Genomic DNA, 26,831 nt, shown 5'->3' with positions numbered 1-26,831 from the left:
TAAAAGTATATTTGTATTTCGGTGTATTATTTAAATACATTGAGGTAATAGTTGTGTTCGTGACTTGTGTACTATCATAACATTATAAATTAAATTTGAAACAAATTCTACATCTCCTGAAGCATGTAATAAGTAGAATTTAAGTATATTTTTTATATTTTGCGAAATATATTATTTCCAGTGCCTATTTATTTGTAATTAAATAAGATACGTACGGACGTGCAATATTTATTGAAACATTTAGACGCAATAAATAGATGTAGAAAATAAAAGAGAAATTAATAAAGTATATGGAAAAAATGATTTTGTTTTTAATAATTCCACAGACAAAGGAATGCTCAACCACGTAAGTACCTAGTGATAAATGTAGTAGCTGCAAATTTCACAGCTGACGTAGATGGCGCTATACTGTGGTAATTGTCAAAAAGTAGTTAGAGTCGGACAAAGCTAACTATGCATGTCATTTGCAATGACAGAGTGTGACAATGTCGAATGTCTATGAAATTATGACGTTTAATGACACTCCCTCACTTTGTTCTGTACAAGTTGCTGCTATTATGTTAGCTTGATGGACTCTATTAAACTCTACTTATTTGTAATTAAATAAGATACGTACGGACGTGCAATATTTATTGAAACATTTAGACGCAATAAATAGATGTAGAAAACAAATGAGAAATTAATAAAGTATATGGAAAAAAGATTTTGTTTTTAATACTTCCACAGACAAAGGAATGCTCAAATACGTAAGGTACTAAGTGTACCTAGTGCAAAATGTAGTAGCCGCAAATTTCACAGCTGACGTAGATGGCGCTGTACTGCGCTAATTGTCAAATTAAACGTAAGAGCTTGAAAACCTAGTTAGAGTCGGACAAAGCTAACTATGCATGTCATTTGCAATGACAGAGTGTGACAATGTCGAATGTCTATGAAATTATGACGTTTAATGACACTCCCTCACTTTGTTCTGTACAAGTTGCTGCTGTGTTAGCTTGATGGACTCTATTGGAGGCCGTACATCCGTTCAACTTCAACTCCATCTGACAGCTGTCAAAATTATGTCACAATATTTTGCACCATTTTATACAGCGTCTACCCTCCATAACTTTATACCTTACATTAACAACCCCGTTATAAAACGTAGACTTCAAACTGTCAAAATAAATTATTCACATCTTACATACATGATGTCTTATGCCATCTTTATCACGTGACAAAACCTGATAACAGCCGAGGCTAGTCCACCTGGTCCCAGCAACACAGCGCCGTGCCCGCCACGATTAGCGCTATCCCGAGAATCGAACCTGGAACCAAACATACCAAATCTTAATTCTACACCGTGTTTTTTTTTATTTCCGTTAATTTCAAGGGTGCATTCCTGAGCTTAAATTAAGTAACTTTCTCAAAGACACCGATGTTCTAATTAACTCCATTTCGGAGATAATCAATAATTTATTTTTTTCCTATAAGGACTCTGCAAGCGTGTCCACTTGCCTTAGGGCTGGTTTACATATTGGTTAGTGTTAAGAATGAGTTCATACATTTGCTACTAAACTTAAGTACAATCTCGGTCGATCGATGTTCGAAATGACATTGATGTGTCACAGATTTCAATTGTTTGGTTGAGTTAAATGTAATGCCCGTGTTTCTTTAAAAAAAAGGAAAAAAAATTTTTTTTTTTTAAATTAACTATGCCAATTAGTTCACTTAAACGTTCTCAACCATACCCCGAAGTTAACGGAATTCAATAAAAAACACGGTGTAGGTATATACACAGATAAGACAACTGGATACGAATTTGGGCTCAACTGTTCAATATCTGACGCTGAGTTCAAGGTTCAATTTTTTTTTATAGATAGTACTCGTAAAAAGCTGTCTCCTCACCAAACCCCATGGTTTCCAAGTAAAAAACTGCTTCCCGAAGGCTTTGGGAGATAGTCTTCGTAAAAGCTGACTCCTCACCAAACCCCATGGTGCGAAACCATGGTTTCCGATAAAAAAAAAACACTAATCCTAAGCGAGCGAGCAAGACCTTCTAAGGCAGGTCCGACTCGGATAGGTTAGGTTAGAAAATTAAGGCGGAAGCTCCCGCCTTAACGTTGTAGTCGGATTATCGTGTAGCCCATGAAAATGCCGTTTTTGGAATTTTTATGGGGGTCATGACTTTCCTCCTATGCACTTTCACGATTTCAAAAATACATTGTTTTTATATTTATTTTAAATACTTGGAAACCTGTTTTGTACTGCTGATACAATCCCTACACTACAACAAAATGTGATGAAAACATTGCGTAATACTCATAAATACGGAAAATATTTAAATTATGAACTCAAGTTATTAATCTGCTGCTCCGCGCAGACAAGGTTGGCAGCTCATGTTAATAATTTTGACCATTCCGTTTTCTTGGCACGATTATTTATTGAGTTTCTTTTTTAATTTTGGCCATAAACAACTTGTTAATTGCACAACATATTATTAAGTTGCAGTATAGGTATTGATATGTACGCGTTGGAAGCCTAGGAGTAAGTAAATAACATTTAATATTTATCTACCACCTGTTTTCGGTGTAGGAAAACAGGAAACCGCGGTAGTAAACCCAAAGGGGGTTTGAAAATTTATTGGCGCTATTATAAAAACTACTTTACGTTAGAAAGATGAAGATTTGATGATGGATTATTAAATTGGTACGCTAAGTATTACCCCACCTATACACATGAATACACCTATAGTAATACAGTCACAATTAACAGTAGCGGATAAAACAACGCGCCAATAGTATCTACTGCCCCAGTTTAGCCCATCAACTGATTCAATAGCTATGGGACACACGTCTCTAGTAGATACGGTATAGTCGCGGACTGTCTAGAACGCAAAATGACTAGTGTAATATTTTGCCAATATCCCTTTTAGTCTACTTCGCGAACGGTCCAGAACGCAAAATGACCACTTTTTTATATCACTAGGTAGGTTAGGTCCGTTAGTTATCTTCAAATGGCCGAACGCCAAACAGCACAGAATAGTCGACATCGCTAACGTAAAGATAAATCGACGAAAATGATGTAGGCATTTTGCGTTCTGGGCCGTTCGCGATGTAGACTAAAAGTGCTATAGGAAAAATAACCTCTGTCTAGCGGCCGATCCCCGGCAGCGGCTCTGGTGGCGGCGGTGGCGGCGAACGCCAGCCCATTGGCCGCCGGCACCGCCAGTGAGAGCGAGCTCACACACAACAGATGTCTCTTGTCTTCCTCTCTCCTACCTCTTGACCTACCTCTGTCTAGCGGCCGATCCCCGGCAGCGGCTCCGGTGGCGGCGGTGGCGGCGAACGCCAGCCCGTTAGCCGCCGGCACCGCCAGTGAGAGCGGCGCGCGACGCACGGCGAACAGGTACGCCAGCGAGCCCAGTTGGTTCACCAGCCATGGCAACACGTACTGGAAAGAAGTGCTGATTTAAAATATCTGCTATATTTGAAGCTTTTCTTTGGCTATAAAATGAGTCAGATGAGGAATAAGGAAACTAGCAGAAAACCCAAAACTTCTATAGTTTTAATAGATCTGAGATTTAACATGCAACGGGCCACACAAACAAGAAGGCTAGCTATATTTAATGTCAACCAACTACCAGTAGGCGCAGCGATGTTGACCTTTAGCAAGATTATTAATCTCGTCGCAAAAGGGCAGCGCACAATTTATCATTGTGGCGATAAAATAAAAATTTACGGTATTCTCATCAATTCATTCAGCAGTCCAGGATATTCACAGACACCTTATAAAGACAAGTAATAGAGCATTCCCTCCAGTTTCCGAGCAAGAAGCATACCTACCTACAGTCAGCAGAAGTTGCTAAGCGGGCGAGGTGTTCAAAATTACCTAATAAAATAAAATAAAACTTAACCAAACTTGGAAATCTAAATGATTATGAAATTATTTATGTCGGACCGTTTTGCTATTTTGGCTAATTGATATCAGTTTTGAATACCACGCCTCTCATTGCGCGATCAATTAGGCGATTTCGGCTATTTTCGAAGGGCTCTAGCGCCTTAAAAAACAAAAAATTCTAAAAAAGCAAAACGATCCGACACCGATATTAACAATATTAATCTGTGTTGAAAAAATCATTGCTCCAGCTTCAAAAACCACGGAGGAAACAGTCGAGTACGTTTGTATGGGCAAATGACCACTCCTGTTGGCTCTTAACAATAAAGTCGCATCAAGGTCATTTAGAACACCTCGCTCGCTTAGCAACTTCTGCTGCTGAGTGTACTTCGAGAAGGGGTAGGTGCACCCCCAGTATAACCCTTCGAGTGGCATTGTCCTCCTCGAGGTCTCTACGGTAAGTGGCGGTGGCCGCGAGGAGGACAGACATAACAAGCCCGTTGAGTGGCGCAGCCATTTTGGAAAAATATACGTCAAGTGGCGGGGCCTCAATGGGTGATCATCGCGAATTTGGCGCGTCACTTTGTTTTACGCGGGAAATCGACCGTTAGGGAATACTATCCTTGTTTATTGACGAATGCATCTTGCAAGAGTGAGCAAGCAAGGCATAGTTTTAACGGTTTTATTTTAGGCGCGAAATGCAGCGTCGCACAGATGCCGCGAGACGGTCTCTGCCAATTACGGGCTTGTTATGACCGAACCTTCTCGCGGCCTCTGCCACGCAGAGGCATATTTAAAAAATGGCCGCGCCATTTCTCCTGCCGTTCAACCGGAGGTGCTGCCACCCGAAGGGATAACCACTTACCCTCCAATTCCCGAGCAGAAAGCAGACTTCAGCCCAGGCCTGTGCGGGCCAAGTGCCAGCTCGCACGTCGCGCAGACCCTTCGTGCCTCGCTTGATGAAGGGGTTGGTGCACCCCCACAGCAGACCCGTTAGCACCAGTAAACCTGTATCGGTTATACTTGTTATCCGACTGATGAAGTAACATACAAGCAAAGGACAAAGGCGTGGGAAAGAACTGCCGAACATACGAAAGCATCTTTTCCCAAGTTAGCCGCTCTTGGGGGCTATTCATAAATTACGTCATTTCAAATTAGGGGGGGGGGGTCTGGACATCGGATGATGGTAGCATGACGTAGGAGGAAACTGGGTCATTCGAAGCATGATTTTTGGATGATATTAGGGAGAGGGGTCAAAAATCGTCAAAAAAACGATGACGTAATTTATGGACAGCCCCTTGGCTGGAATGAGAGTAATCTCAGAACAGAACATAGGTAACCGTAAAATATCACGAGCCGGCCCTGTAGATTTCACCAACATGTTTTTTTTGTAAATAAAGCATGGGATACAAGGTTTTATCGCTAGACTGATCAATATACATAATAATACTCATCGAGACAATTCTAACAAACCCTAACAAAATTGGATTGCGTTGTTTTATCACAAGGTTTCTATGGCCATTGGCCATGGCCACCTCCTGTGCCCTTCATCAGATCAGCTTGATGGTAACATAATATTGGATTGTCATAGTCAAGTTTCAGATCAATTGAATAATCTAATTTAGCGTATACAAGATTTGACATCAACATACATACGCAGCAAGTTAAATAAAAGTTTGTAATAAATATTTTTTTGGCAAAAATTTCATTTCGGGTTTCACTTTTAACGCTGACTACCTATACTTTTTCCACAGGCAACTAATACTCATCGAGATAATTCTAACAACCGCAAACACAATAGTTTGCGTTGTTTAATCAGTATCACAGAGTTCCCACGATGTGACGTTTTCAACCAAAAGTTACCACATAGTCGGTTGTCGATAAGGTCGATTTCAAGTTAAAGCTATATGGAAATAGCGCCTTATTGAAAAATCGACAATAAGTACCTATTTGGTTGATAATAGCAAAAATAATGACTTCAATAAATGATTATCAGCTTCACCGCAAACCACTATTTCCTATAGCTGATTATATAGGAAATGACGTCACTAAATGCCGCGTGAGAACAATTATGCCGTCCCACGAAGACCAATCTAATTTATTATTATTCGAAACTCATTCCATTTTTAGGGTTCCGTACCCAAAGGGTAAAAACGGCTATTACTAAAGTCTATTTTTTTATTCAGTAGACTAAAATGACATTTCATAGTATGGACATGAAATCATACTATGAAATGTCATTTTAGTCTACCGAATAAATAAATAGACTTTAAGACTCCACTGTCCGTCTCGCTGTCTGTCTGTCTGTCACCAGGCTGTAGTTTTATCACGAACCGTGATAGCTAGAGACAGTTGAAATTTTCACAGACGATGTATTTTTGTTGCCGCTATAACATAATAAAATACTAAAAACAGAATAAAATAAATATTTAAGTGGGGCTCCCACAACAAATGTGAGTTTTTTACCGTTTTTAGGGTTCCTTAGCCAAATGGCAAAAAACGGAACCCTAAGGGTTCTAAGGGTTCTAGATTCGTCATGTCTGTCTGTCTGTCCGTCCGTATGTCACAGCCACTTTTTTCCGAAACTATAAGTCCTATACTATTGAAACTTGGTAAGTAGATGTATTCTGTGAACCGCATTAAGATTTTCACACAAAAATATTAATTTTGGGGGTCCCCCATACTTAGAACGGAAACTTAAATTTTTTTTTCATCAAACCCATACGTGTGGGGATAGGTCTTCATGATATTGAGGTTTCTAATATCATTTTTTTCTAAACTGAATAGCTTGCGCGAGAGACACTTCCAAAGTGGTAAAATGTGTGTCCCCCCCCTGTAACTTCAAAAATAAGAGACTGATAAAACTAAAAAATATAATTATATGATTTACATTACCATGCAAACTTCCACCGAAAATTGGTTTGAAGGAGATCTAGTAAGTAGTTTTTTTTTAATCGTCATAAATCGTAAAACGCAATTTTATTATATTGCTTGCTGCTACGGAATCCTTCATGGGCGAGTCCGACTCGCACTTGGCCGCTTTTTTGCGTAATGGTACGAGAGGGTCTCTATTGTATTCCATAAAGTTTTAAGTCATAATGTAAGTATTGGTTTGTCCGCATTTTCGTTACTCATAATTTGGTTTTTCTCAGAAACGCGTAATTTTCAGGATTGCCATAATTAATTTGTGACCGGATTTTCGCAGGCAACCCTATACCATTGTATTTGCAATAAAATTACCATCATTTTGATGTATAATTCAAGCGTCAGACAGATGAGTGCAATTATCGATATAAAATCACCTCTTTAAACACGGCAACCACATAATAGTGACCGGAAAAAGATAGGCAACCTAGTTGATTTATGTTGTACAAGTTGTATACTTTCCATTGAAACTTATTTCGTTCGTCAGACAAATCGGTGAAATTTGCCAAAAAAACTTTTGTTTCAAAAATTTATTAAAAATAGCCTTGATCATTTTTCTTTAGGCAACCCTATTTATGTTCTGTTTCATCCGTCAGACAAATTGGTGAAGGTCCCATATATGGGGGATCTCCTACTAATAGGAACTACCTACTCTCTAAACTCTCACGATTTTTACACATTATCAAATTGCAAAACGGGACCACGAGACCACACGGGGACAAGGTCGTCCTCGAAACGTCGAAGGCAGAGGCGTAGCGTGGGGGGGGCTAGGGGGGCCATAGCCCCGGGCGGCACATAAGCGGGGGCGGCAAACACGGCATTTAAAAAATAAAAAAATTAAGAAATCACGATTTTCAAAAACCGATGGCGCGAACGTCGCGAGGCGGCGGTGCGGATATCGATATTGCTGTCAATGCCGGCCGGAGCGCGGCATCCCGAGCGCCCGCCGAGCTTACACACGAACGGACGAAAGAGCGATGGTGAAAGAGCTAAAAGGGTCTGTTTTACTATACTATACAATATTACTCCTTATTTTTATAACTTTAAACCTTATTTTGGAATGTGTGGGTTTTTTTATTTCTCGAACTTATGTTAACGGTTTACTAATGACAGGGATGACAACAAACAAAGTTCGTCATTTGTTTCGAGTTTGAGAACAGTGCAAGTGTAGTGCAAAGTGCAATATTTACGGAAACAAATAATAGATTCGATTTGCGAATTGTTATTGAATTATTGTCGAAAGGTAAGTACGTAGTACTTATTTTTATTGTATTTAAATGTTGAGTAATTTAAATGTAATTACATATATTCCAAGTTTGAAAGTTTTAGGCGTATGTGCGTAAACTAGGTACAATATCTACAGTGCCAACCACTTAAATAGCCTCACCTATATATTGTGAGTATTATGATTATACGTGATAATTTTTATCAATATATCTTAAATTTGAATTGTACGCCCTGACGTTTATCGAACGACACATTAACAAGCCCGAACTTGTCTGCGCGCGAAACGTCGTGGACGCAAGAGCTAATACGGGTCGTCCACATGAATAGCCTCAGTGTAACATAATTGTCCAAACCGTGCATTTATGTTTCGCTTTCAAATTTATTTTATTATGATTAGATAATACAGAAGGTATTCTATTAAGTACCTGCAGTAACGCGATAAACACAATGTTTTTGTGACTATAGGACGTGGCAAAAAACTTACAAGTTTAGAAATTGAAAAGGTTAATTTTTATTTAACTCATAAATTATCCCATCGTGAGATAGCTAAAAAAATAGGTCGCAGCCCTAAAGTTATTAATAATTATGTTAAAAATAAGGAAAATTACGGCCACCAGTATAAAGGACGCACAAAATTTGCCACTATGGATCGTGAACGTCGACTTATTTTACGCTCTGCTTCAAATTCCACCAAGACCGCCAGGCAGATAGCTAGTGAAATAAATACTAGAGTATATCTCTCTACAGTTCGACGAATTATTAGAACATCATCCCACCTCAAACGAAAAAAATCATGAGTAAACCTCCTTTGCGCGAACAACATGTGGCGGATCGACTGTCTTTTGCCAAAAAGTACATGTGCTGGAAAACCGAGTGGCGAAATGTGATTTTTAGTGATGAGAAAAAGTTTAATCTAGATGGTCCAGATGGATTTAAATATTACTTTCATGACCTAAGGAAAGATCCGAAAGTACTATAACGTCATCACTCAACTCTCGGATCGGTGATGGTTTGGGGAGCAATTTCTTACTATGGTACTGTTGATTTAATTATGGTAGATGGAAGACTAAATGCTGAAAAGTATTTAAATTTATTAAAAGAAACTAAAAGTAAGATCAGAAAAGTAATAAGTAGAAAAAAAAATTTTTTTCAGCATGATAATGCTCCCATACACACGTCAGCCATAGTTACAAAGTCGTTTGAAGAAAACCAGATAGAAGTTCTAGATTGGCCCTCCTTGTCTCCTGATCTGAACATCATGGAGAATGCCTGGGGTTGACTGTCTCGGCAAGTTTATTACAACTGAAGACAGTTTAGTAATAAAGAAGAACTGATTCAAGCTATTTACACTTTTTGGGTTTCTGTGGACGTTAATTACATAAATTCTTTATATGAATCACTACCTAATCATATTTTCGAATTAATAAGGTCTAATGGAAGGTATACAAAATATTAAACGAAAGAGTTTTAATAACTAAAAAGTATCCTTTAGCATGTGAGGCTATTCAAGTGGAAGGGCCAATTATTTGTTTGACGTTATTTCTTAAAACTTTGATTAGATAACAATAAATATTTTATTTACTATTACAAGGCTTCTTGTTTTATTTCATATTTAATGTTTAATGTATATCTCCTTTTATATTACTATGAGAAATATTAATTTTGGTGAGTGAGGCTATTCAAGTGGCTGGCACTGTACCTTAGAATTAGGTGCCGAGCTACCGAGTAATTAGTAGGTACATAATATGTATCCGTTTTATTTTGGAAATACAGTGTGATCTCGATAATGCGAAGTCGTAATTCTCAGTCATTGACGTTTTTTCTCATACTTAAAATACTTAAATAGAAAAACGCGGTAAACATAGGATTATTTCGACTCCGTAACTCGAACAAAATGTTAATTCCCTGCGAGGTATTGACAGTAGTTACTTATTTATACACGAATTTCAAAGAGCAGACTCCGTAAATCGTAATTAGCAAAATTTATAATGACGACTTACTTGGAATCTCCCGAACTCATAGCAATAAAATCCAAAAAAAATGTTCGGGTCTTCTATCTATTGTTTGTGCCTTGCACAAGTTGCACGTGCAAGGAATAGACACATTTATTAAACTTTCTAAGTAACACTGCTGTGTTCGTTATTTTTATTCACTATCGGTCAGTATTTAATTTACTGTTAGCTTGATAACAAATAAAGAAGTCAGAGCAGCAGTTAACACTATGAACTTATGTTGAAAGGTGTAATGAGGAGTTTTCAGAAAATAGTATCCCCAATGAAAGGTGAACATGCAAAAACGCGGTAATATCAAAAAAATCTACAGCAGGCATCACAAGGATTGCATAATTTTTATAATATACATACATATTATAGATATTTTGAAATTTTGCAGGTTTCGTTAACAACTTTCATTAACAAGACTCTAGTTAAGAAAAGTTAATCGCTGTCAGTTTTATGACGACAATTAACCATATGAAATCTTCATGGGATTAACTTTTTGCATTTTTTTACATTATAATATTGCTAACAGCTTAAACCAAGTTTCCATTGAAATATAATGCTTAATTTTATTATCGTCACAAAACTGACAGTGATTAACTTTTCTTAACAACTCACGCTAATTGGGTACACTATTTTCTGAAACTCCCAATGACGTCGAAGATCATGTTTCGGTTCTTTGCTTGAACTTGAAAAAATTATAAAATGATTGTTATTTCTAATAACAGATAGGCCGAGCAATAAGAAGGTATAGAGGGAAATGCAAGGAACACAATTTTTGACTCCGTAACTTTGTTTGGACTAGTTAGGAGGTGAACATATCAAGAGTCCCCGGCCGTAGCCCCGATGCTGAGGAAAGAAGGACGAATTTTTCGGTTTTTCATTAATATCTTGGAAACTTTGCGTCTTATCGACATGAATACTAAGACAAACCGAAAGCTAATAAAATTAGTTACAAGTTTTATCCAGTCAAGTTTTTCGATATCTTGAATAGTTTTTGAGATACCCGCTCTTGAAAGTTTATTTAGGGATTTTAATTTTATCTTGATATCCTATCCTATAATTTTATCTTGATATAAATGATATAATTTTATCTTGATAAACAGCACCGGGGCTACAGCCGGGGACTTTTGATATATTCACTCCTAACTAGTCCAAATAAAGTTACGGAGTCAAAAATTGTGTTCCTAACATTTCCCTCTACAACGTTTTTTGAGCATTCATTTCGTGACCTATAATATGTTATGTCATTTATGTACATGGTTTTATTTCTGAAATATAATTGTTTAGGCAAGTTGATTTATTTATCAAAACTAAATTAAATAAACACAAACCATCATAATATAACGTAATATACTAAATACTTAAAATACCTGCTTAAATAATTATATAAATGATTGCCAGCCAAGAAAAAAAAGTTTTATTTTAACATTTTTTATCATAAACGGGGCGGCAAATTTCTGATCGGCCCCGGGCGGCAAACACATACGCTACGCCGCTGGTCGAAGGTAAATCATAAAAATTTAAATACTCGATTAAATCGGTCCCGTTTTACAATTTAATAATATATAGGAACTTAGTTTATTGTCTGTACACACACAGCTATGTAAAAGCTCCGATAGCTGTTAAAACGCGTTAGGTCAAATTAAATTGGCTCCAGCTGTCATTAGAATAAAAATACATTTATTTGAAAATATTTTGGACCCGGGTATGTCCTTAAACTACGTCCAAACCAGCGGTGGTAGGTCCCGCAAGGGGCCGCCTGGTTTGCTACCACCCTCCCGCCGGAGTCAGGCGCCAAGCAGCCTTGCTGCGTTTCGTCTATGTGCGGGAGTACCAGTGCCTTTGGGGGATGATTGGCTGTCAGTTGTGTTGCATAATGCCGGTTTTTGGATTCTTGAGTGACGTCGGGCCGAGCGGCTCACGCTGGAGGGTAGCGGGATCCGAGGCACGGTCTTGCCGGTGGCCGACCGCAGGAAGTTGGGGGCCCAATTGTACGACAGCCACGTACGAGAGGCTGCCCCGCCACCTAGCGAAAAATCCTGGAATAGCTCCACCGTGCCAGATGGCGACTGGACGGGAGGACCCGGTGGGTTATTTCAGGGGGGCTCGGGCGTCCCCGCAGTCTCCAAGTGAGCTCCTCATTGTCCGGATTAGCTCAAGTGATCCAATTGGTAAACACAACACCTCGACAGGCATTTTTTTCACCCATCCCACACTCCACAAACATGAAGTCGAAAAGGAAAAAGAATAGGGTTAAACACCGGCTGCACTTCCTCCCATTGAAAGTGCACCTCACCAACATCAGGGGGTTGCACTCAAATATCGATCCGGTCCACCACCATCTTGAAACCGAAAAACCGCACCTATTCTTTTTGACGGAGACGCAAATCAAAACCCCAGCGGACGCGTCGTACCTCAACTACCCAGGCTACTCACTGGAACATAAGTTCAGAGCACGTGCTGGGGTCTGTGTGTACGTCCGCGATGACATTTGCTGCAAGCGTCTCCGTTGCTTTGAGGCTGCCGGGTTTTCCATTTTGTGGATTATGGTTGACTCGGGCTCAGAGAAAACTCTGTATGCCTGTGTCTACCGATCGCACAGCGGAAACCAGGAGACAACTAGGCTCTTTGACCACCTTACTGAGATGGCAGATAAAGCCCAACAGCGGTACCCTGCGGCTCAACTCGTATTCCTTGGGGACTTTAACGCCCACCACGAGGAGTGGCTGTTCCCGTTCAAGAATACCTGCCACGCTGGGAGGGAGGCGCGCAAATTTGCTGTATCCCTAAACCTTACCCAGCTGGTAAATGTTGCGACGCGGATACCGGATGTTACTGACCATACACCCAATTGCCTTGACCTTCTGCTGACAACTGATCCAGACAGGCACTCGGTTTCGGTCTCAGCTCCGCTAGGATCGTCCGATCACTGTCTAGTGAAATCCGTGTCGATCCACTCTCCTCCTGATCTCTGCCCTAGGGGCACGAGGAGAGTATGGCGATACGAGTCAGCGGACTGGGATGAGATGCGGCATTTCTTTGCGTCTTTCCCCTGGCAGCAGGTCTGTTTTTCTTCGGGTGACCCCTCTTGTTCTGCTGAGGCTGTTGCTGATGTGATTCGGCAGGGAATGGAATATTTCATTCCGTTCTCCGACCTATCGCTCGATCACAAGACCCGAGCATGGTACAATTCGGACTGTGCTAGAGCCGAGGCCCTTAAGCAGTCTGCATACCAGGCTTGGGTATTAGCCCGCGATACCAAAGCTGGTGCACAGAGGGTTCGCGCGAGGAAAAAAGCCTTTAACTCAGCTGCCAAGTCCTGCAAACGGGTGCTTCAAAAGGCCCGATTCGACCACGTCAGTCGAATAGGGGCCAAACTCGCCTCCTACCCTCCTGGTAGCAAGCGGTTCTGGTCCCTGTCGAAAGCGGTCGAATCCAACTTCTGCCGACCCACATTGCCACCTCTGCAGAAACCTGATGGGACACTGGCCCACTCCGCGACAGAGAAAGCTAACTTGTTTGCTTCTCTGTTTGCGAGCAATTCACGTCTAGATGCAGGCTCAAAACTTCCACCTACGCTACCTCAATGCAGTTCCTCTATGCAGAGAATTGCTATACATCAAAAAGAGGTACGCCGAGCTCTGCAGAATCTTGACGTGAATAAGGCCAATGGACCAGACGGTATACCTGCACGTGTACTAAAGCAGTGTGCGCCTGAGTTGTCTCCTGTACTGACACGCCTGTACCGCCTCTCTCTCCAAACAAGAACGGTGCCGAAATCCTGGAAGCTTGCAAACGTGCAGCCAGTACCCAAGAAGGGTAGTCGTGCTGATCCCTGCAATTACCGACCAATCGCCATTACCTCCATGCTCTGTAAAGTCATGGAAAGGGTACTTAACGGCAAGCTGCTGGCATACCTCGAAGCAAATGATCTGCTCAGTGACCGTCAGTATGGCTTTCGCCGAGGTCGGTCTACTGGGGATCTTTTAGCGTATGTCACGCACTGCTGCGGCGAGGCCATCGAGAGGAACGGTGAAGCGCTTGCTGTTTCACTGGACATCTCGAAGGCCTTTGACAGGGTTTGGCACGCAAGTCTCCTTAGCAAGCTTCCTGCATACGGCATCCCTGCTGACTTTTGTAGCTGGCTATCTGATTTCTTGAGTGAACGGTCGATCAGAGTAGTTATTGATGGCTGCTCTTCGGACCTCATGGCCATTGACGCTGGTGTTCCTCAGGGGTCTGTTCTCTCCGCAACCCTTTTCCTGCTCCACATTAACGACATGCTGCAACCCAGCATTGTAGGTTATGCAGATGACAGTACGGTTGTTGAAAGATATTTGGCTAGTGCAGGGGACAGCAGGGAGGATATACGTTCACAGAGAGAGGCCATGGTTGAGCGAATGAACTTGACCCTTAGTCTCGTTTCCCAGTGGGGTGATGACAATCTGGTCGCGTTCAATGCCTCCAAAACGCAGACGTGTCTATTTTCCGCAAAACGGAGTCCATTCGACCTGACTCCTTCTTTCCGGGGTGCATCTGTACCTATTGCCGACAGTCTGGAACTCCTCGGCATGGAGCTGAGTTCAGTCCTCAGCTTCGGCAGCTTCATTGAGTCTAAAGCTCAAACTGCGGCCAGAAAGCTGGGCGTCCTAAATAAGGTGAAGCGATACTTCACACCTGGACAGCTTCTAACACTACAAAGCTCAAGTCCGGTCGTGTATGGAGTATTGCAGCCACCTGTGGGATGGCTCAGCTAAATACCAACTCGCCGCTTTGGACTCAGTGGAGCGCAGAGCCAGGAGGATGATTGGCGACAAGAAGCTAACGGCTAAGCTTCAGTCTTTGGCCCATCGGCGGAAAGTCGCCAGCCTGTCGGTATTCTACAGGCTGCACTTCGGGGAGTGTGCCCAAGAGCTACACGAGCTTATACCACCGTCCCCATTCTACCATCGGACTTTTAGACGCACGGCCGGTTTCCATCCTTACATGGTAGATATTCCACCAATTCGCACGAAGCGCTTTGCTTCTACTTTCCTTATGCGAACTGCCAAGGAATGGAATTCCCTGCCGGCGTCTATATTTCCGTGTTCTTATAACCCGGCAACCTTCAAATCAAGAGTGAACAGGCACCTTCTGGGCAAGCTCGCTCCATCGTAGGCCACGTCTACGCCTCGGCTAGTCTGTGGCCATGAGTAAGCCCATTCATAATAATAAAAAAAAAAACCTTGTTAACAAATATCAATATCCTGTGGCCCCACACTATGCTATGCCTGGGACGTGGCAGCCGTATTCGCAATTCATAGGCTAAAGGTTAAGAAAAAATTAAACTAATAGGTGATGTAATAGTTAACTAAATTATGAAATTCAAAGAAACACAAAAGGAATGAAACAGGGTGCGTGTGTGTTTATTTAGACACACTAGAAAAGCTTAAAGTCTATGTTATATTATATCGCATCTTTCGCACTGCTTATTTTTTTATGGTTTTAAGATAAATTCGCAAAGCTAATACTAATTTGCAATATTGAAAAAAATATAAATAAGCCAATTTCGAAGGATTTTTGTCGCAGTCAGCTATGAATTTTTAAGTCCATAAACCAAAAATTATTTTTTCATTTAATACTAAATCTGAAACTAGAACACACAGAAAATATATGATTGTAGCGCCATCTACTGGAGTCAGTTATGTAACGCTGCCATACATGACCCAAAAAAATTTTATTAAGCTATGAGCTTCATCACATCTGATATTTGAGTAATTCTAAGCATTTCTAGCGTGAAGTGGGGGGGAGGGTGGGGTACAAAGACGGCCGCCATCCGTCATCTTTAAAAAAAATCTACTCTGATCCTGGTGGGTACTAGGGCAAGTTTGGTATCATTTTCGTATAAACCAAAGACGTAGAATTCATTGCTGATATTTGTTTTTTCAATTTCATAGTAATTTTACAAGAAAAACGTAAAAAGGTGAAAAATTTGGTTGGAGATTTTTGCTACGCGGAGCCGAAACTACAAAAGATAGAAAGTTGAAATTTGCACACTAGATTACATTTATAAAGTGTACAAGAGATAAGAAGCGATTTTGAGAAATTCAACCCCTAAGGGGGTTAAAAAGGGGATGAAAGTTTGTATGGGGTTCAAGTTTTATTTTAAGCTAGGAATTTGAAACTTCGTAAAACGATATATTATTAAAATACAAGAAAACTAATTTCAGCGTTTTTGAAAATTCATCCCCTAAGGTGGTGAAAAAGGAGTTGAAAGTTTGTATGGATATCAAAAAAATTTTCGAACGCGGGACTTGAATCTTTGTATTTGGGGATATTATTAAAAGACAGGAAAAGTAATTTCAGCGTTTTGTAAAATTCATCCCCTAACAGGGTTAAAAAGGGGTTGAAAGTTTGAATCCATTACAAATCCGAGTAGACACACATTTCTTATTGGCTCCCAGGCTTGAAATGCTTAGAATTACTCAAGGAACATATGTGATGAAGCTCATAGCTTAATAAAAAATTTTTGGGTCAACTTTATAACTGCTTCCGCTAATCTGCGTCCAGCAACTCTAGCGGTCCGCGTTTATCGTGATAAATACTTATATAATTTTATTTTCAAAGGCAAGATATACAAATTAAAAAAAATCATTGTGCTGACCTCAATTAAATAATCTTAAGTTCTTTTGTGCGACTTCACTACATTTATGGACGGGGAATCCCCTCAAAATGTCACCGCCACGTAACTTATCTGGTTAATATCACCAATATTCTAATATCGAATGACTCATAATAAAACCAAAACATCTCAAACAACGTTTAATTTTAGTATTGCACAACAGTCAGTCACTACAATTCACTTGATCGTTCAAACAATTCAATAAATTAATAATCAAGTTATTTTGAAGTCGGCCATTGTGTTATACGCAAATTATTGTATCTCACTCTTGATTTCCAATAAGCGCGGCCCAAGCACAGTTTTTTTCCTCGGCGACAAGGGTACCTCACTAAATTTATAACAATTCGCCTCCAACCAGGGTATAAATTCTTCAGCTAGCTTCACGGCTATTCGAACCACTGCCATATTACGGAATTCCGCCTCATCTATGTATTCGTCTCCGCCAGCAGCGTAGTACTTCGTGTCTTGTAACACTCTGTGATACACGGCTTCCAGCTTGAAGCTAGGCTGGTCAAACATCTTCGGCCATGGAAATTCTCCCTCCAGCCGCGAAGCTCTTGAAGTTTTCTCACCATGCGGCCATAGAATGTCATAGAAGCTCGCCATAGCGTCCGCACACGCCATATCTTCCAAAAACTGCGTATCCGTACAACTAAGCCATTTTTTTAATATCGGAAAATCGTAGTAGAACCCGCAGAAGGAGATCAGACACACAGGTTTGTCTAGATGGTAGATGAATTCACGAAGCTCAGCCTCTAGATCCAATTTGCCGTTTTTATTTTTGGTATGGTAGAATTTTCTGCGTATGACAGGAGGCTCCGAAATCTTAGCCTCTCTTGTCTTGTCTTGAATGTTCCGGAGATCTTTGCTGCGGACAGCTAGTAAACTCATGGAAACAATTTGAGGGGTACAATTATCTTCGGGACGGCCGATTGCTCCGAAGTCGAGAAAGATGTAGGTTGCTATTGGGTCCATGGTGAAATTGGTGAAAGGCAGGCGTACGCGCAGCAGCGAGTGTGTGTAGTGACTGGATGCGGTCGCGGACTGATCCGCGAATTACTGGCGTACGATATTTATACCCAGAAACCGGTCGAGTGCGAATCGGACTCACGTTCCATGGGTTCCGTACATTACTCAATTTTTAACAATATACCTACCTATTTTTTATGTGGAACGTGAATGAAAAACGAAGTAATTAAGTCCGACTCGCGCTTGATTGCACATTTCTAGGGTTTCCTGTCATCAATAGGCAAAGAACTATTTTGAGTATTTTTTTTCAAAATTTTAGACCCAGTAGTTTCGTAGATAAAGGGAGGAGAATATATGGTCGGACAGACAGACGCACGAGTGATCCTATAAGGGTTCCGTTTTTTCCTTTGGAGACACAGAACCCTAAAAACCGGAAAAGAGTGAGTTGGGGCTGCAACTTATGTTTTTGGGTCATCGACATATATATAGTTCAGTAGTTTCGGAACAAATTTTCTGTGATAAATGACCAGACGCATACACAAAAGTGATTTTCCTTTTAAGATACGGAATCCTAATAAAGTTAATATCAGAGTTCGACAAGTATCCGACTCGCCCTCGCTGTAAGTTGATTGCAAAAATATGGAAATTGGTTATCTATAGCCCGCGAGCACTTGCGACAGTATCTGGCGTCCGAAATATACTACCGGTCTCTGTCTAATTGTATTAATTAGAAAAGAACGGGTAGTGTGTATCTCGCGCGCTCGGTATGCTCGCAGCGCGGTGCAAAGCTTGATGGTAAAGCCAGGAAAGTGAGTCCAAGGTAAACTCTGTATTTATGGTACGCAGAATTTATGGGTCTTTGTTACATACATTTTGCCCTTCTCTTCTTAAATCTTATATATATTATACCTTTAAACGAGCAAACTTGGTATATATATTTATATATTTCGTGGATCTCGGAAACTGCTCTAACGATTGCGATGAAATTTTCTATATGGGGGTTTTCGGGAGCGATAAATCGATCTAGCTAGGTCTGTTTATTAACCACTTCCTGATATCCAATTCAGCTGAAATTTGGAGTATTATACACGGTGGCTAAAAAATTACTGCATTCTCGTTGCCAGGGAGGTTGGATTATACTGAGAAACTTTTACTATGGGACCAACCCCGAATTGGCGAAAAAAAATTTACCCTCCCCAGCCAAAATGTATGAACAGCCAATTTTTTTTTGAGATCGGGGTTGGTTCCATATTATGGCTCCTCTACACGATGGGCCAACGCCGGCCACTCCAAGGGACGTATTTATACGTTAGAGGTAGAGATGGGTAGTGAGTAAATACTCACAGGTAAATACCGAGTAAATACTCAGTATTTACTCAATATACCCGTATTTACTCGTTTATACCAAAATTGGTGGGTATAAACTATTTAGAGTGCTGAAAGGGGCATATAAATTTGAAATATAGGTGTATTTTGTAAGCCGCTACTGGATTAAGTACTCAAAATTGTAAAAAATGTATTTTTAAGAGGGGCACTCCATACGTGTGACTAATTTTCACAAAAAAATATCTCAGAAACCACCAACGTGTTGCACGTCATAAAATGGGTCTTCAAAAATAACTGGAATGTTTCTAAGAACACTTTTGGATAAATTGAATATTTTTGCAAAAAAACCGTTTCGAAAGGCCAAAATAATGTTTATCTCTCTATAACTTTCGAACCAGAGTTCAGAAAAAATATGAAAACATATCGGGAGATTAGCCGTATAATAGAGTATAAAAAACAATATTTTGAACATCATAGGTTGAGCCATTTTTGGGTTTTCTTTAAAAAACCCTTAATAAAAGGTCGTAAGTGCCGCGTAAACACGCACTTTTGCGCGACATGCACTTATCTAGAACATCGATAGAATTTAAGTACTCATATTTTTTAAGTAAATACCTGCTTATTTAAAACAAAATTGTTATCACAATTTGCCTCTCACTAATAATTACCTTTTTTTCCTAAATTAAGCGCCCTCTATGCTTTTTATTTTATAGATATTGTTAATACACGTTAGCACTCTTTAATAAAAGACAATTTTGTTCTTAAATCTCACTTTTTGAATATTTTATAAGCAATCGTTTTTACCCACCTAAATGAGTAAATACGGGTATTTATCGGGTGCTTTGAGTAAATACCGAGTAAATACTCAGTATTTACTCACCCCTACCCATCTCTAGTTAGAGGGAGCAAGTGATATTGCTATCTCATTCTACCGCATGGCTGCGTCCCTTAGAGTGGCCGGCGTTGGCCCATCGTGTAGAGGAGCCATTAAAAGTTGCTCAGTATAATCCCACAGGCACAGGAGTACCACAATAGTATCTCGCCCGCGAGATAGTGTTACAGTCCTTTTCTATCTCGCGGGCGAGACTGTCGCAACGCTCTTGTGCCTAACTAATGGCTCTTTTGTTAAAAGTTAGTATGATATGCTCGTCTGCTATAAAAATAAACAAATTTGTGAATGACTATAAATTATTTTTAATGTTTCTGCTCTGTAACAATAGAATAGAGATCAATTTACAAGTAAAATACATAGTTAAGTAAAAGCTTACCAATAAAATTAAAGTAAACATAAATTAAATACAAAAATCTGTATTTAAGACATGACTTTATACGAATAATCTTTACGAATGAAATATATTAACACAGTAAAAATATTCAAAATAAATCTAATAATATCATTACAAACATTTCAGAAAACTGTCATGAAAAATACTAATACAAAAATGTGTATGCCCTGGCCTAGAATAAGTATGAAATGCTAAGAATACATTTAGTAATTCTGAACATTTCAGATTGTCCAAAAATAACCAATATGGACTCTAAATCTGATAGCATTTATGAATGATTTTCAGAATCACCCAATATTCTGAAGTACTTGGCATTTTTTAACATAAAATGAATGCATAGAAAGTATGGTAGTCATAGGTACAATACAGAGCTGTGTGTGAATTTGGAATAGTTCTTAGTTTACATAATTATATATATGTCAGTCTTATACAGAAACACTTAAAAATGTGTGACAAGGATAATTTACAATCATGTCCTGATAAAATCTTACAGTTACCAAATAAAATAAATTAAAAAAATTATATAATGACAAAAATCTTAAAAATTAACTTTTAAACTATGAGCACTAACACATTTATTAAAATTAAATCACTAGAACTACTATGAATACACCTGCAATACCTTTAAATGTTGCACTTTGCACACCACACAGGCTTATCATCTAGGAACCAATCTTTATTCCAGGGGTCATTGGGGACACTTCAGAAAACTGACGATGATGAGCATCCACCCATGATGTGAACTCCTTGGAGAGTACCACAGCAATCTCCAACGACAGCATGCAATCAGTCTCTGCCCTGTGAGCATCAACAGCCGTGCGGCCTACCACTCTCTCGTAAATGTCCGATAGTTTGTAACTGTCTTTAAGTCTCTTCTCGCTAAATGGGAGCCTCTGCTTTGCTTTTCCGGGTTTATGTGGACGTCGCAGTGGTAGCTTTGCTTGTTTTGGCGTTGTTTCATTCACAGACTGCATAGACAAGCAATTATCAGCGGCCAGGTCAACTTCATCTGTCTTTTCTGCTTCTACAACTGTGATATCAGCTTTTTTCTCTTCCAAAATATCACTAAAGGCGTCTAGCGAATCGGCACATAAGATATCATCAGAAAATCTCACATTTAGCATGTCCAACTGTCGTTTCAGAATAGGAAAGTCGAAATTACGGCCGTTGTGAGTGACAAGACACACAGGCTTGGTCAAAGTGTTTAGAAACTTGTTGATCATGTCGAAAATTGTGATGTCAAAGTAGTTCTCGTGTTCTAGAAGGAAGTTATCAAGTCCTGTGAGCTCGGTGCTAGGCTCCGAGATCCTCTTGCCCGGGTTGAAGCACCGTGTAAGCTTGTGGAGTACCCTAGGCACGTGACCGGGCGGGGTATCAAGTACATGTTCGCGTTTCACTGCCACCATACACAATTCGGTTATTTTTGTTTTGTTAAATTCCTCACTGGGAAGACCGGTAGTTTCGAGATCAAAGAACACGTATGTGGCTATCGGAGCCATGGTTGGAACTGTAAGTAAAACAGTGGTGTCTTACCTATTGTGTCCAACATATCCAGTGAGTCATGCAATTGCACAATGTACTTAGTGATAACGGTGACAACAGTGGAAGTTTCGATTCACTGATTTGCGGCTGCTAAGAGAACTTTCACTTGATGTCGTCATTCTGTAATTAATTCATTATACGAGTTAATCGACATTATAATAAACTTGTGTAAAAGACAACAAAGCTATGACAGATGAAAGTGAGGTTGGATTTTTGTTGATGTTTCAAATACATTCCGTTACACGCAAAATTTTTATGAAAACCACGACTAAAGAAACAAAATATGAAAAAATCTGCTGAATATGGTAAGGTTTAATAGTAAATTATAACTAGTGTTAAATCTACAAGTTCACTGGTTCCTCTCTTTCTAACAAGTCCATTTTTTGGAAAGAGAGGCAAACACCGAATTTGTAATTTGCACTGTGAAGTATTAATTTTGATTCCGAAATTTTTATAAATAATAACACAAATAATATTCATAAACACTTTTATTAATAGAAAATAATAAAAAATCCAGTCTGAACAGTAGTGAGCTACAAAGTAAATATGAGTGCTGTGCTGTGTGCAGTTACAAACTATATAACACTGGGATAAAGAAAACCAGATTAAAGACATGCTTATAAATAATACAATTTACATCTGATAACTAAAAAGAAAATTCGGCCTTACAAATTATAATAAACAAATCCCATCCCATCAAACATAAAATATGAAATAAATAGCAGCGCTTACAACAACTAAAATGGAAACAATAGGAATCCAATACTTTTGCAGCAGATTCCTGTCATCTCTATTAGCCACAACCTTTTTTTCTTTATATTTCTTCTTCTTTCCACTCAACTTCCATTCATATTCCGCCAACTCCTTGCGATTTTTCTCCTCCTCAATCTCTTTACGTCTCTTTTCTTCTTTCTCTCTTTCTAATTGAGCTGCAATGCGTTTTTCTTCGCAAGTGGAGTCGCAGGAAGGTTTTCCTTCACCACTCCTTACAAGATTACAAGGAGCATCTTTCTTCAAGTTCCCGCACGGGCAGTAAACCTTTGTTTTCTTTGTGCAGACTTGGCTCGGACAGACGCCTGGATGGCACTGGTTTCTGCACCTGTGCCCACACTCCAGATTCTTAGGGCACTGCTGCTTGCATGACAGCATTTCTTCAGTAGCCGCACTCAGTTCCCGGCATCGTAAGTATAATTCGGTAACTTTACAGTGACATGGAATTTTTTCAATGACTTCACAGGAAGGACAGGCTCCTGGGTGGCAAACGCCTCTAGCACATTTATGGCTGCATCTGTCTGGCCTTGGGGCTAGACATTCCCTGTTGCATGGTTCACATGAAGAAGGAACGTTAGGATAGTTAGGATCGGCTGTGTACAAGTGGCACAGGAGCTTGCACTTGTGTTTAGTGCACGGAAGTTCTCTGCCACATTCACGACCACAGGGCCGACGCGAAGCAGAATGGCATGGTTGATCTGAAGTTTCATGCTCCCCAAAGCAAACAATAGGAATAGGAATCTCACATGGTGGGCATTCAAGAGTCATTACTTTAGTTTTTGGGGGTTGCACTTCCCATGGAGTAGCAGGCTTCTCTACTTGCTTAAAAACTACTCTAACAAACTCATGGCAAACAGCTTTGCAGTCATGTTCACAATTCTCATACTGTTTATGACATATTGCCTTACAAGGAGGACAATCACCAAAATGGCAGGAATGTTTGTTTTCTTCTACATGTCCGCATTTATATTTAAGCTTGCACAGGAGACTGCATTTAGGAGGTTTAGTGTGTTTCTCTCTACCACAGGGAACGGTTACATAGGTCTCTTTACAGCGGCAAGTTACTTTGGATTCCCTGGGACAAGGATAGCATGGACCGTGATGGCATACCGTTGTGCACTTATGGCGGCCACACTGCAGTGGCTTGTCACAGATTTTCTCACAAGGTGGACAGTTTCCATTGCAACATTTGCGAGCACAGCCATGTTTTCCACAAGGTCTTATGCCTCGGCACTTTGTTTCACACTTATACTCTTTACTGCAAGGTAATGATCTCACATGTGTGCCACATTGGCACTTTTTTTCAATCAACACTTGGCATGGTGGACAGGGGCCTTTGTGGCATTTCTCTGGGCAAGTGTGTTCACAATAATCCTTAGTCTTCCCACAGGTGCCCATACAGGTCTCCATGACATCAGGGCACTGAACAAATCTCTGATTAGCTCCACAGGGACAAGACCGCATCCCAGAGTTGGGACAGTCACCACAATCACCTGAATGACATATTTCTTCACATTTATGGTAACCACAAGAGAATGGTTTGTTACAACGCTTTTGGCATCGCCATAGAGTATCATTGCATGGTCTTTTGACCTTCTCAGCACCACACAGACAGGCCTGGACACTTGTATATGTGCAAGGAGGGCAAGCATCTTCGTGGCAAACATTTTCACATTTGTGAGATTTGCACGAGAGTAATTTCTTACACTGTTGTCCACAAGACCATTTAGCAGCGCTGCAGCGAACTCTCTTACGTTCCTTTTCACAGAAACATACTCCATTGACAGTTTGCGGGCACGGCGGACAGGGCCCAGGGTGGCATAGCAACAGACATTTATGTTTGCAATTATCTCCTGTTGACAACCTTTTTTCACACACCTCTCCACAAGAATGTGGAATCAACCATGGATGGAACGGAGGGTCATCAGTCTTGCTACAGAAGCAGCGATACTTGCGAGGAATTTCCTCTTTGCTATACGACTGCCGGCACTTAGGACAGCACCATTCAATTTTCTTGGGCACGAAAACCGCGATCGGTCCTTGGTTCTCCTCGCTACGCAGGCTAATGCTGTCATTCGACCATTTCTGGATGCAGGAGAGATGGAAGTACGAATGGCAGTGGTCACAGGTCCAGATGGGATGGGCGCGTTTGATGGAGCCTATGCAAATGAGACATGTTACAGGGCGACCGCTTATGGCCTCCTCCAACATGTTCTTCGTGCGGTTGAGCATGTGCGCGTCGCCGCCGCCGTTCCTGTAGCTCTGCAGCACGCCCTCGAGGACGCTGGATTCGTACGGTTCCTCATCTTCCGACGAAGATAGCTCTTTCATTCCCTTCAAATGTTTCTGGACATTTAGCTGCAATTTCGCAGCTGCGTCGTGGTATCGCCGGGCCATGGTTGAGGTAACGCACGCCCGGTGACAAAAACTTGAAACGATTAGTAATTTTCAGTTACTTTTTTATGATTTTCCTCTACTACAACGACGGAAATCGGCGATTTTCTCCAAATCGGCATGAATTTCATGACGTTGACAGAAAGTATTTTATAGGGCAGCGTTCTCTCATCGACTTGCGAATAGAGTTAGTAATTTCATGTTCTTTTTTTTATACAATTTTGTTATTATTATAGGAAAAAATAGTAGTAATATCAAGTACTATAAATTTTAATTATGTTGTTTGATTACGTATGTGTATTATAATATCTTCAGTTATTATTTTTTACCCAAAAGACAGTTATTATCTTCAATTATTATTTTTTACCCAAAAGACAGTAGTAGAACTGCTACTATAAAATACCTCATTTGCTAAATTCTTGTTTACGGGGTTAGCTAGTCATACAAGCTTGATACGCAATGATATAAAGTCATATAGTTGGTCAAGCAAATCTTGTCAGTAGAAAAAGGCGCGTAATTAAAATTTTTTATGGGACGATAAACTTTACGCCTAATTTTTTTAAATTTGCCGCCCCTTTTCTACTTGGATTTGCTTGATCAACTATATCTATCATATTCACAATATATTGCAAAGTTTATTTAAACTTAGTGAAATTTTAGATAAGACTCTCACTCAAAGAATATAATACTCACTAGGAGAAGAACGATAACTCCATACAAAAAAATGTCCCCTTCAAAAGTTCGTTTATACTACTAGCGCTCGGTAGGATACCATTGTAATTAGAATTGACAACCCGTTTAGCCTAGCGCCCCTAGCGGGTATTGGCAGTAATCCAGTTCAGGAAGCTAATGGTCCTGGGTTCGAATCCCGGAGAGGGAATTTCTTTTTGTATTATTTTATTTTTTGTTGGGATCAGGTTTTTAAGAGCCCACCAACGTGCACACTAGCGCCACTGCTGAATACATTAAACTAATTTTTATGTTACTGGATTCGTCAACCTACCCGTTCAAAACTAAAACGGCCGTTTTTGTTTTGAGCTCATAGATTGACGAATCCAGCAACATAAAAACTAGTTTGATGTATTTAAAAGGTACTTAAATACACAATACAGTCAGTATCGGCCCTTTCCCGTCACCGGGCAGGGATGACGTGGGATTTGAATGAGATGCAGTTGTCACTTTGTATACGTCGTGTAATACATGGCTTTGCACATTTTACATAATAAAATTACGTTATAGTATTTAATGTAACTAAAAATTACAGAGCGGCGTGTACGCCGGTGATGCTAGCTAGATTCGACAAGATGGCGTGTAGGGGGTGGTGTTGCCAGGCTTAGGTAAGCTGTTTAAGCTAGGTGTTAACACGCCACACCACCCCCCCACGGAGAAAGATAACAAACAATGACATTAGTAAAATTACAATTTAAAAATAACAGTATTCGTCGCTGTCCTTAAACCTAACGTTACGACCTGACCGTGTGGTGTAAGGTCGTGAATTGCTTGTGGTATCCGCAGGTATAGTAATAGGAGGAGCGGGCTCAGCCGGCTGCGCCCGAGGTACGTCCTGAGGCTGCAGAGCCGCTGGAGCAGGTGTACCAGAACTATGGGTCTCATCTGAGTCCACGAAAGCTGGTTTGACACGATCGACGCTCACTACAACCTCTTTGTTCTTAATGTCCAGGGTCAGGGTTTTCCCGTCCGTGGAACGCCTCACTACGGCAAAAGGACCTGTATAAGGAGGTTGCAATGGGCGTCGTACGGTGTCGTCACGTAGGAACACGTGTGTTGCTGTAGGCAAATTTTTAGAGATAAAGATGGGACGAGTCGAGTGGCGAGAAACTGGAGCTGGGCGAAAAG

General features: G+C 40.3%; 3 protein-coding genes across 3 annotated transcripts; all 3 read right to left on the bottom strand.

Moving 5' to 3' along the window:
- LOC134674019 (transmembrane protein 234 homolog) lies at positions 1 to 22,030 on the bottom strand. Its single transcript, XM_063532065.1, has 4 exons — positions 21,801 to 22,030; positions 4,739 to 4,881; positions 3,270 to 3,429; positions 1 to 1,304 (listed from the first exon to the last, which is right to left on the bottom strand). The coding sequence occupies exons 1-4, from the start codon at positions 21,814 to 21,816 to the stop codon at positions 1,237 to 1,239; spliced, it is 387 nt and encodes a 128-aa protein (XP_063388135.1). The 5' UTR covers positions 21,817 to 22,030; the 3' UTR covers positions 1 to 1,236.
- LOC134674020 (three-prime repair exonuclease 1) lies at positions 20,227 to 21,795 on the bottom strand. Its single transcript, XM_063532066.1, has one exon. The coding sequence runs from the start codon at positions 21,764 to 21,766 to the stop codon at positions 20,930 to 20,932; it is 837 nt and encodes a 278-aa protein (XP_063388136.1). The 5' UTR covers positions 21,767 to 21,795; the 3' UTR covers positions 20,227 to 20,929.
- Positions 22,031 to 22,292: 262 nt separating the features above from the next.
- On the bottom strand, positions 22,293 to 25,126 carry LOC134674018 (NF-X1-type zinc finger protein NFXL1). Its single transcript, XM_063532064.1, has one exon. The coding sequence runs from the start codon at positions 24,975 to 24,977 to the stop codon at positions 22,506 to 22,508; it is 2,472 nt and encodes an 823-aa protein (XP_063388134.1). The 5' UTR covers positions 24,978 to 25,126; the 3' UTR covers positions 22,293 to 22,505.
- Between the last annotated feature and the right edge of the window lie 1,705 nt (positions 25,127 to 26,831).

Source organism: Cydia fagiglandana, chromosome 19, assembly GCF_963556715.1.
Source record: "Cydia fagiglandana chromosome 19, ilCydFagi1.1, whole genome shotgun sequence".
Taxonomy (NCBI): domain Eukaryota; kingdom Metazoa; phylum Arthropoda; class Insecta; order Lepidoptera; family Tortricidae; genus Cydia; species Cydia fagiglandana.
This window is presented reverse-complemented; position numbering and strand designations above follow the sequence as displayed.